The sequence below is a fragment of the Lissotriton helveticus genome, chromosome 8, assembly GCF_964261635.1.
Source record: "Lissotriton helveticus chromosome 8, aLisHel1.1, whole genome shotgun sequence".
NCBI lineage: Eukaryota > Metazoa > Chordata > Amphibia > Caudata > Salamandridae > Lissotriton > Lissotriton helveticus.
This window is the reverse complement of record NC_136069.1, coordinates 914,417,687-914,429,733: the sequence shown is the minus strand read 5'-3', so window position 1 is coordinate 914,429,733 and position 12,047 is coordinate 914,417,687. Positions and strand designations below refer to the sequence as shown.

General features: G+C 45.6%; 1 protein-coding gene across 1 annotated transcript in view; it reads left to right on the top strand.

Annotated features, from left to right (window-relative positions):
- Positions 1–2,038: 2,038 nt before the first annotated feature.
- Positions 2,039–12,047, top strand: part of LOC144772997 (cell cycle control protein 50C-like) — a 274,293-nt gene continuing 264,284 nt past the window's right edge. Inside the window, exon 1 of the mRNA XM_078657732.1 lies at positions 2,039–2,432. Within this exon, the coding sequence (XP_078513858.1) occupies positions 2,220–2,432 (213 nt within the window). The 5' untranslated portion in view covers positions 2,039–2,219. The remainder of the gene's footprint in view (positions 2,433–12,047) is intronic.

The window sequence follows — 12,047 nt, the reverse complement described above, 5'->3', positions numbered from 1 at the left end:
ACTCCATTTTAAGTTCTTGCGCAGAATATACATCACCCCTGCCAAAGCCCACCGACTGGATCCGTCTAGACCCCATAACTGAAGTAAATGCGCCGCCCCGCATGCGGATTTTGCACACCTTACATGGACCTGTCCAAAACTCCAGTCATACTGGGAGAAGGTACACAAAACACTAGGTGACATGATTGAGCTATCCCTCGTCCCCACACCTGAAGTGGCATTACTGGGTTATGCTGTAAACTTCCTCAGAAGCGTTAAGAGATTTGTATCTCTCTGCTTGATGCTGGCCAAAAGAGAAATAGCTATTCACTGGGGCCTTACTTTGCAAGGTTGGCTGTATAGTCTGGCCTATTGTAACACTCACTGTGAAGTAAACTCCAGCATACTGCCTAGCTCCTCCCGTCCCAAAGACATTTGGGGTCCATACAGATCTTATGTGGAAACTCTATGACAAGCCTCTGACTCTCAACTAGAACGGGGCATAGTCCCTGAGGGGGTGGGGTAACCAGATTTGTTCTTCTTAAATGTTTGCTTTACACTGCTCCTTTGTTCTCCACAGTGTACGTGACTCTTTGGTTATGTGGCCTCCTGCGACGGTTGTATGCGGGTGGGCCAGTAGACCTGCTGTTGGACGGCAAATGTCTGCACTCCGGGAGATGGAATGGGCCTTCTGGACTGCATTCTAAAGCTCTGCTGAGACGCTTCTTTTACAAGATGCATGACTTGTTGACCTTTGTAATGATGCACTACGTGCCATTTCTTCTTTTTTTAATTGTAATGACAGTGAACTACTATGCTTGAATTGCCATGATGTGCTAAAATGGTAAATAAAGTTTAAAAAAAAGTAGTATATCGTGTGGCGGTCAAATACAGACACTGTGGCTGGAAATTCCAGACGCCATACAAACCGGAAGTGTGGACTGTGGTCCGCGTTCAAGGGACAATGATGTCCACAAAGAGGACAACAGGTGGTTACCCGGAATGTCGCCTGTTTCAAGAAAGTGCATGGGTCGAATACCAACTTTGAACAGTTCGACGAGGCAGCGAGTCACCCTGATGTCAGCCCACCAAGCCGGATAGTTTCCATGCAGGAATCTTAGGGAACGGGAGATGATGTGTGACGTCCAGTCAGGGCCTCGTGAATGTGCCATCACCGGGTGCTCCGTCTGAAACAGAGACTTGTTCCAACTCCAGGAGCCAGAAGTATGGTCTCCGGCCGAACCCAGTGCCAAGCCAGAAGTTCAAGGACTGTGTGTGCACTTCCTCATGAGCATGCAGACCATGATGGACAAGTACTAAAGAAAAGGAGGGGTGTAGAGAGCTGTTCGAGCTCTACTATACTTTGTTTTCTTCGCATGCACTCCTCGGGGCGGGCTCGTCCCGAGGAGGAGATAAATAAACGACTGGAGACCGCTCGGGGTCTTCCCGCCATCACCTAACAGCCGAGTGGTGTGTGTTGCCTTAGTCACACAGGCAGCGCCGCGCTACACCTGTAAGCAAAATGATGGAATGGAAGAAGACACAGTGCACTCTAGCAACTACTTACCCATTTTTACAATCAGGAGCAACTGAAAGGAGGCACGTCATTTGCCAAGTACCAGAAAAGCCAATGACAGCTAAGCTTATGTGCCTACTTTATTTCCCTTACTGTACTGTTGCGGGTTATTGTCTGTCACTCTGCCTTAAAAAGAAGCAGCAAGCGTGGCAACACTTCCCGGGCTCTTCTACTCATCACTACCCTGAAAATCTTTACTACTAAATGTCTCTGAGAAATAATTAATTCGTTTGAGATAAGCAGTGGCCGTTTCGGATCCAACAAAACAAAGAAAAGGGAGTAGTGTTTCAAGGTAGGTGTTGTTAACAGATCTTACAGAGAAATAAATCAGCCATACGTTGTGCAACAAATCACCCTCAGAGATAGGTTTCCCTGGGTAATGCAAAGCAAACACATGGCTGGAGTATATGAGCCACCGACATACTGCCATGTGTAGGGTTCAGGACCAAAGTGCGCTCCTGAAGTGATGGCACAGGCTGACACCATGATAACGAAAGCAGCAGGCAAGATGAGACAGCAGAGCAGGCCGGGTTAATGAATAATTTCAACCCCGGCAGCCTTTCACTTCCTAGTGCCACACTGGCTTCAAACTGGTTTTCTAGGCAGGCCAGTGCACCTGCCAAATAAGACTCGGCCTCGCGTGCACGTCTCTCTTGGAAAGAGCATGAAGAAGACGAAAGGCAAAGAGAGCAGCATCGCTGAGCCAGCGCGGTCCAAATGCCCGGATAACTCCGCATTTTACCAGCAGCGGATCCCTGCCTGGGCTCCGGCTCTCACCCCCGAGCCGGTGCTATGCATCTTCTTCGGGATCGGACTTTTTTGCTTGGCCGTGGGGATCGCCTGGATTATTTCGGTGGCCAACGTCAGAGAAATCAAGGTGCGGCCCTATTGTATTGGAATGTGCTTTATTGGGCAAAGGGAGGAGACTTGAGAATGGCTGCTTTGGCAGCAGTGTGCATGAAGGTGGGGTGTATTGTAATTGTCGCGCAAGATCCGGATACGGTAACACAAGACACGTGCGCGTATATGAAGCGAAATGCGACTTCTAAGGCAACGTTTATTAAAGCAGGAAATCTGTAGGTTGCTGCCTTATGTGAGTCGAAGTGTGCATATAATGTTGTTTTTTTTGCACATTTGCTTAGAGTGTGTGACAGGCTGCGTGGAGTAACATATGTCAGCAAAGTCAGTCCCAGGCTCTTCCCTCATCCTTATCCTAGAGTGAAAGATGGCTCAGAGTAAATGTATAGATGGCATGAAACAGGTAGAGTTTAGAGGTAAAAACAGCCAGTTGTTTGCCGCACATTTATGGTCACGCGAATCTCTTAGGCATGCAGTGAGGAAATAGTGTAGTCAGTTGACTTGGCTAATAGGCAGCAAGAGCACTGAATATTTCTTTAAATGTATTTATTGGCATCATGGCAAGATATGCAACGTTGCTTGAAAATTATCTAGACATTTCCTGTCCCCACTGGCTTCAAATCAGTTGGTACATTCAATGAACAAAGAGTCATTACTATTATTGGAAGGTTTGATTTATTCAAATCAAATATGAACTATCAAATTTCCCCATATAGTAGGTTATCCGTAACCCCTACTGAATTAACAGTATACTCCCATGAATGTGTAGTGTACTGGATTGTTATCTGTGTGCTACACTATTGTGCGTGTAAATCTTACATCAAAAATAAAAAAGTCCTCAAAAATATCAGGTGATCGAGTGACGTGCCTAGGGGTGGGCTCTAGTCACCGGGACATGATCGCACTGACTTCCACAGCTTGGCTTCAGCCATTCTCAGCACCACAGTTTTATTAGCAGTAGCTCAGAATGATCTCAAGGGAGACCCCAACAAATAACTCTTAAACTGCTCATCTTACCCCTGTTCCACCACAATATTTCCAGTGAGGGATACTCCTCTCGGCAAGTTCCCATCAAGTAATCCCTTCCTTCATATGTTCCTTCTCTGTCTCGTGTCCTCTTTTGCTCAACTCTCCCCGTGTCTCTTCCCGCCCTGCTCCATGCTGCCTTGCACCCTTAGTAAGAGTATGTCAGCCCCCCTTCATCATGATACTTTGTGCAATGTGTGCATCCTCTCCCTATGATCCAATTTATCACTCTTCAAGGTCCTCCTTGTTTTCTCTGTGTCCCTTTCCGCAACTGTCTGTGTTCTCCCAATAAACAAAAGCTATTAAACATTTATAGTAAATTTGTAGGCCTCTGGATCAGGGGTGTCTTGCCAACCTTGCTGGGGTGACATCAGAGCGCACAACACTGAGGACAGGCCGCGCCATCTGCTGGGAATACATTGGCCAGGTATGGAGTCAGGCCACAGGTCATGATGCTCTCACTAGGTTGCAAACATGCCTAGAACCCAAAGCTCTATATAACCACAAATCCTTTTCCCATTACACTGAATATATCATTTTACGGCGGATGAAAACCCTCCTGTGGACTTTAGCTCTTGTCGGGGGTGTTGCCACTTTTGAGAGATGGAGTCACTGGAGATTAGGGCTCTGCTTGTTGCCAGCATGTGCTGAGAAACAGCTGCTGCAGTCCTATGGAGGAGGCAGGCAGAGAGGGGCACAGCAATTCTAATTTAGTAAGTGGTCTAGGAATCAGGGACGCCAGCTGATTTGAGGCAAGGCTGCAGACTGATTCCTAATTTCTATGGGAAGAGTTTTTGGGGATTCCACTTTGTTTGCCAAGCTACCTTATCCCCTTCTCACATGGGAAAAGGAAGGACTTTGGGTTTTAGTGGGCAAGTGATGTCAGTCAATTGAGAGTCCAACCATTGCATCAGTTTCTAGGAGCCTGAACAGGCTTGGCTTGCTGTCTTAAGATTCGGAAGGTAATTAACTCTTGCCCTGGGCCAGAGTAACACAACGCAGCGGTTTACATTACGTTACATTACGCTGGATTTATGAAGCCACTAAGGGCTACGAAAGGGAGCCTTAAGTAGCTTGATAAATCGCATCTTTAGGGTTGCGTTGCTTTTGCACCCCGTTGCGTGGTGCAAAGGCGACTGAGGCCCTTGATGAATATGGCCCTATATATTTTGTTAGCAAAGTAATGCGGGTCTCGTGTGGGAGCCTGCAGGTTGTAAAATATTTCCCCATAATCTTAGGTAGAAACAATCCCGGTGACACCCACGATTGAACTCGCTTTGGAGGCCAGTGGAGTGAGATCAGAGTGCGGGTGTTGCAGCTGCATACTCTCCATTATTTTGTGTCCTACCCCCTTGAAGAGGAGTATATACAAATTGAATTTTCATAAGACAGGTGTTAATTGGATATCCATATTTTAGTGAAGTGAGATGTGTTTTCTTGTTCACTTTGGGTGGAACAAAAGTTGCAGGGTGCAGTGCAAGGCACGGTGGGTGCTGATCAGTGGTGCAAGGCTGCATATATGTGGCAAACAATACATACAATAGAGTATAACAGCCAAATGTGCAAGATCTTTACTATTTACAAATACTTATTGTGACAACATTGTGCGTTCCACATATAGGGCGTCTTGTACAACAAGAGCATGGCTTCCTCTTTTCTTGCTGTAGAAACTGTCCCCAGTGGGCGCCCCTCTATGTTCACGTTATATTTCTCGTCTTGATAAAATATGGCTACACAAATAAATAAATAACAAGAAAGAAACTAGGAGGTCTTTTGAATGAAGGAAGGAGCCTCCCCTTCGGTTCTGGACTCACATCGAGGTACCGACGGACAGAGCGGGGCCTCTCTATCCGAGCCGTTGCCGGGTGAGGTGAGGCTTGACTCCCACACAGTGCTGGGAAAGGATTGTACTCTGCATGGTTGCCTGACCTGAGACGGTAGGGTGGCTGACTCAGCCACACGACTAAACTTACCATCCCAACCATGCTTTATAGCTTGTTTTGTTTTCTTTAAATTTTCCATAATGAGAATTTATAAGATGTTGCAGTAGCCTATTTCACAGCTTGGCCCTGACGAATGCCTGTAAAACGATACACGAAAGGCAGAAACATGTTGGCCTATTTATAGATGCTTCCTTGACAGTGATATTGTCACACTGTTGCCACATCTTTTTAATCTGGCGTCCAGGGAGATACCAATAAATAATTTTGTCTACCTTGACCGCCATTTTAATTATGCACTTTTTTCTTGAGCACTGCACCCTATCAGTACCACTCGCAGTGAGGACTCATCTTCTTTCAGCATGGAAACTGTTGGCACCGAGCAAATACAACTGAGCTTGGCCAGATGAACACCTGCTGATAAGGTCCTAGATGACGAGGTTCCGCCAAATGGGTGGGCTGATAGGACTCTTTCATTACTGATGGACCCTCACCGTTAGTTGTGATAGAAGTGTTGGGCAATTGATTGTGGTCTCCTTCCTTCATTCAAAAGACCTCCTAGTTTCTTTCTTGTTATTTATGTTCTGAGTGGGGGTTCTGACTAGAGAGGTCGGTAAATATTGTCCCCTTGACCCTCAAAATACAGTTGTTTTTTCTACACAAATAAATATACTGGATGGATCATTCCAAAGTACAGAGAAAATGAGCTTTGTTGATTACAAAAACATCACAAAGCAATGAAAATAGCACTGCAAACAAACAATTTGAATAAACTAGCATGAGAAAGTCAATCTTTCCAAAGCAAGTTATGATTTTTCATTGAAATTGATTTCTCAGTTTACCAACAATTGTATCAACCATCAACGAGTGTTGGAGTATGGTTGTGATACATATTTTAATTGAAAACGTTTACGTCTCAGGTGTTGATCGTGTATCGTATTTTATTTCCTGTCTCGAATTCCATTTCTTTTTATGTTGAAGCAATCGCAGGCAACAATAGCTTCCCTGTGTATTTCTTTCCTAATCACAGGCAACAATAGCTTCCCTGTGTATTTCTTTCCTATATGTGTAGGTCATTCCACAGATCACTTTTGATATTGTTTAAGGGGGTTAATATCCACCCTTTGTCTGCCAGGAGATGCCAAGCATCTTGGATCCCTGCATGGAGTAATCCATTTTCACAAACAACCCATAAATGTATTTCGCTGTGATAGGGGCACATACTGATACCATGGAGGTCTTTATTTATGTTATGATCATTGCTTGATCTGCTGCTAACATTTGCTTTTAGAGACTGTGTTAGTGAGCCAAGTAAGCATAACTGCCGTGTGTTTAAATGTGTCCTATTTGTTTCTTCAGTGACCAGTTGCGTTATTGTGTTCCAGAATCCCTTCAGCACCCGGCATGACCATATTTTGTGATAAAACCTAACATCTGGCGACCCGCATTCCAAAAACAAAACGATAGTACTCCCCTCTCCATAATATGTGGCAATGATGACTGAGGGTGTGCCACAACCCACCTCTCCTACCCTCCTCCTCTTACAGTACAGCCCTTAATAATAATAAGCTTTTTTCCTTTCCAGTAAAGAATTGGCTTGGTAGTTTGGCCTGCCCTGTTCCCATGATGCACTGGGCCAGGGACAGACTAATTTGCATGTAGCCAGGTTCTGAACTGGGATGGTGCAGTGAGCTAAAAAACGGTGATGGATCAAGCCCTGATCTTTTGACTGGGTAGGAGTGTTCTGTTTAATTCAGATGCTCTGTCCATCACCACCCCCTTTTCTGAATCTTAATAATAAGAAAACATACATTTCATATTTAAAATTCAGGCGTGTTTCGTGCCCACAAAGTCTTAATTCTAGGTGACCGTACAATGCCCTAAATCCATCTGCTGTCAGCGGAGTGATCCCTCATTGACCTCATTTCCTGATGCTGAGCCAGCATTCGACTTTTTCCCCATTGAGTCTTAATTCATCCTAGCATCCTCATATTGCTTTCTGTCCTGAAAGGAAGTGACCATTACTACTGATCTTGCCGTTCATCTTATGCAGCTGCTGTGTTGGCTTTTGGGCACTGCAGTTGCCAGGTCTCCTGATCTGTTTCCTGTTTAATGGAGCCGGTGGGTCTTTGATGTGCCCTCCTGCTTGGCATCAGCTTTTCTGTCCACTCTAAAGCTTCTTTAGGGTCTAGAAAGAATAGTGCTTTATCTGCCATGAGCACGCCATGAGCACTTTTATTTTCATCTGGAATAACACCAGCATATATCGAACACTAGTTTCCTTCTGTTTTCTCTTCCCCTTCATATAAGATGCCCATTGTTGCTGCACAACTGTAGTATAACATGGGAAGACCACCACGTTGCTATTATCAGCTCTAAAGGGCCTAGGTTTGCAAGCCCTCTGTAGCAGCATATCGCAGTCCTGCTAATTTAGGAGTCGGATCCTTACCAGGTTGGAGTGGTGCTACCTCAAAAGAGGCCCACATACAGCACCCTATATACCTTTCTGACTACAAAAAATATGGGATCCCTGTCTTGCCTTGGTATAAGATAGCCTCTGCTTCATGTACAAAAAGTATGTCAGGGTCTTCACATATTTAGGGGAGGCCAACCACTTTTGCATTGTTCCTCCTTGATCTTCACTTCACATCTTTGGTCTTATACTGGAGGAAGCATATTCTCACCCGGAGGTCTTGGACTTGGTTCCATATTTGTTTTGTGGTGGATTGCAATTTGTGCAGCGCTGCCTCTTTTTTCTTGACCCTGGCAGACAGTTTTTTCTGATCGCCTCATAGGAGGTTTACATAAATTGCCACAGTCAGTTTGTGTTCTTTTGCTTGTCTCATAATCACAGTTACCTCTAATAGTTTGACCAGTTTATCAGATTCTCCCTCTGTTCCCATGGGTATGTGAGGGGCCGGAATTAGCTTCTCTGAGAAGCTTATCTTCTCAACTTCTCTTTTTAGTTTCTGTTGGCATGTTCTGGTGGGTTTCAAACTACCCATGGCACTGTAACACAGCTTCCTTGGGTATTCTCTGTAGGCCCCTAGTACAGTGGGCTTGCAGGCAGCCAGGCTTGGTCAGGCCATTGGGCAACATTGCCATTTATGTATGCCATCAGTTAGTCACCACTGGACTCCAGTCTTTTAGAAAAATGCCTGGTTCTCCAGTGATCCTAAAGGACTAAAGGCATCTGACCACAGGCCCATGCTGAATCAGTGTCGTGTCCAGGTCAAAGAAGTTGACATGTATGGGGGTCTGGATCCTGAAGACCCGAATTAATGGTGCCCTCATTCAAAGCACCTGTTGTCCAATGTTGTTGTTGTTAGGATGTGTTGATGCTCATGGTTCCCAAGAGCAGACACTCGTGGAACCCCCTCATCAGCCAGGCTAGCTTGAATATTAGAATGTTTGTTTTCAGTCGAGGGAGGACCTGGCCTGGCAGTTAGGGCTGGACTGTTCCCATTGGGCGCAGGGTCAAAACTGATTTGCATATGGCTGGGTGTGGCGGGGTAGGGGAAGGAGAAACAGGCCGGAGACTTGAGTGCGGTAGATAAGGCTTTATTTTTATAAAGGACTTCTTTTTCTTTATCAACTGTCTTTCCCGAGTGGGGCAGCCGGATCCGTGATGGCGTTGGACACAGGGGTTATTCTTCTTCGTAGGGTCTATTTCTCCTGTGGCCGGTCGGATCCTCCGGACGTTCCACAGCATCAAGCGATACACCCAACAATAGAACAAAAGGGGTAATCAGATCACTGTCTGAATAACTAAGATTAGGGAGCCCAGGGAGTGAGGGAAAAAACACACCGGTGCCAAACACTAAACTCGTGCCTAGATGCACTTTGTGAGGGTAGGTGTGTAGGACGGGGATTTAGGGGGTGCCTAGGACAAAAAAGGGAGAGTGCTGCCAGTCTATGTACAGCAAACCCCCTAACTTTGTTCAGAACCACCCCGCCTCCCGACCCAGTTCGACACCCGTTGTCGTACCTGGGATAGCCACACTCCTCCGTGAGTGTGGCTGGGCGACGCGTGGAAACGTTGGCCTCCTGGCTTCTCCTCTCGTTCTCCGTCTTCGCGTCTTTCCTCCGCTTCGCGTTCTTCTTCCTCTCGTCTTCCTTTCGACACCTCCGCTCTTGCTCCTCTCTCGGTGACGTCACATGCCGAGACTAGGACTACCTCGTTTTTCACCACTCCGTCGTCTCCTATGTCATTCCAGGGAAGCCCCTCGGTCTCGGACAACGCCCCCTTAAAGGAACACTCGTCCTCTATATCTGGTCGTCCCCAAAGCTGCTCACCGTCATTGCTCCAGTCATTCTGGGAGGTATGAAGAGAAGGGGAGGGGTCAGCGATCCACCATTCAGTAACAGGAGCATTATCTGGGGGCAGCGATGGCTCCCGTTTACACTGGGTTCAAACTGAAATGGCATGGTGAGCAAAAAAACAATGGATTTAGTCCCAGATCTCTGTATTGGGGTGAATGTATGAAATTGTTCTGCATTCTGTCCATCAATTGTTGTTTTTGCCCTTCTCAAGCAGCAGCTACAATTCTTGTCAGGGTAATCCACAAAAGTCACTAAATTTACTTACGCTTAACCCTCTGGTCACTTGGCACAAAAGCAGTCAGGCTTCACTTAGCTGCAATGTGTAAAGTATTTATGCAGCACCCAAACAATAATAAAATGAAAACACAACACAGGAAAAATCCCGCACCCACTAAACAAAATTGGGTAAAATGTAATACATTATTTGACACCAAAACAAGAAAAATCCATTCAGTAGAACTGGAGCTATGCAATGTTAAAGATTTTAAAAATATAGCACCCAAATGCGCAAAGCACCAACTGAGAGTTTCTAGTCGCCCTGGACTAGGACAAAGTCACTATCTTAGGGTGGGATGGAGTGCAGGCCAGGACAAGTGCGCGGTCTGTGCAGCATTGCTTTGTGAGGCTGCGCATCACCTGATGTGTGTTCCGATGAAGCTGTGCAGCGAGGCTTTGTGGACCTTTGCATCTCTCGACATAGGTTCTGATGAGGCTGGCAGATGTGTAGCAAGGCTTTGCAGGGCTTTGCTTTGCTCGGCGTTGGTTCCAATGAAGTTTTCAGCTGTGTGGCGAGGCTTTGCATCACTTCGCATCAGATTTGATGGAAGCATCAGTTAGACCAGGAGGAGCTCTCGCTGATGCAAGTGAAGGACCCATGACCTGGGGATCACAAACTCACTCTTGCATAGGCCAGTAGGGCTTAGGCCGGGCCAGTTGCAAGCCCAGTACAGCAGGTCAGCTGGACAGTTGCAGGGAGGTGTCTGGACCTTGTCGTGTCCCTGCAGTTCCGAAAAAGAGGTCACCCAGCTAACCATTGGAGTCACTCAGACTGGGATGAAGGTTACAGGTCCAGTCTTCCTTCTCAGACACCAGGGCAGGCCTTGGGCTGTAGGGAAGTCCTCTGGCAGCTGGGCCGCCCTTCTGTAGTATCCACCGGTCCAGGAGTAAACTGAAGAGTGGGTCTAAGAGCCCTATTTTTATACCTGGTGCCCCCTTTGAAGTGGAAGAAACGACTGGTGTTTCCCCTTACAGAAGTGTCTGGGATTTTCTGGCTCCCTGCCCTGGTTCAAATCTGTTTGCTGGCACATTAGGCAAGTGCGAAGTCCTTTGTGTGTGAGCTGAGGCAGAGCCTTTGGAATGTGAAAGTTTGGTAGGTGACCGCTTCGCCCCCTATCAAGTCATAGATGGCCCATCTTGCCAACAACTTTTCCCCCTTTGTCTTACTGTCTTAAAGGAATACACAAAGGCCAACTGTCAACCTAGTGATGTGACCCAAGAAATCGGCTGCAGGCACCAAATGAGTGGGACAAGAAAATGACAACTTTCTTTTTTTTTAAGTTTGAAAAGCTTTATTGAGTTGAATAAAACAATGTAAAACATCAGTACAACGGCATAAAAAAAGAGCAGCAAGAAACAAAATAGTTATGGAGAATACTGTGCCATCAGAACAAGAAACGCCCCAAGGGGGACAACACTATACATATGAAAGAATGCTTTTATAACTTTTCATTTTGTGGGGAGAAGAGAGAGAAAGAGAAGGAAAGAAGAAGGAAAAAAGGGGGGGAAGGGAGAGGGAACAGCAGTGAAAAATAAATGAGAAACAGAGTAAAGATGAACAAAAGAATAAAAGTATATAAAAATTGTAATAACAGTAATACTAATAATAACAATAACATAAAATGACAACTTTCTAAAAGTGGAATTTTCAGAATTGTGACTTCAATTTTGCCTTTACTGTTAAAGAGGGTTCTAAATTACAATTCCTCAGACATTCAACATGGCATTCCTACCTGCACTCAAACAAAAGTTATTACTTATTAAATGAAATAATGTAACCTGATGTTCTCTCATGGGAGAGGTAGACTTTGCAGTAGTGAAAAAGAATGCTACCAGGGCATGTAAAACTTAAATATACATGTCAAACATTTTAAATACATTGCACCCTGCCCTATGGGATTTTGGGCCTACCCTAGGAGTGACATGTACATTAAAAATGAAGGTTTGGGCCTGGTAAAAGGTTTATTTTGCCAGGTCGAAATGGCAACTGAAAAACACATGCACAGGCTGAAATGGCATACTTGAGACTTGATTAAAAAGGCTACTTAAGTGGGTTGCACAATAAGTGC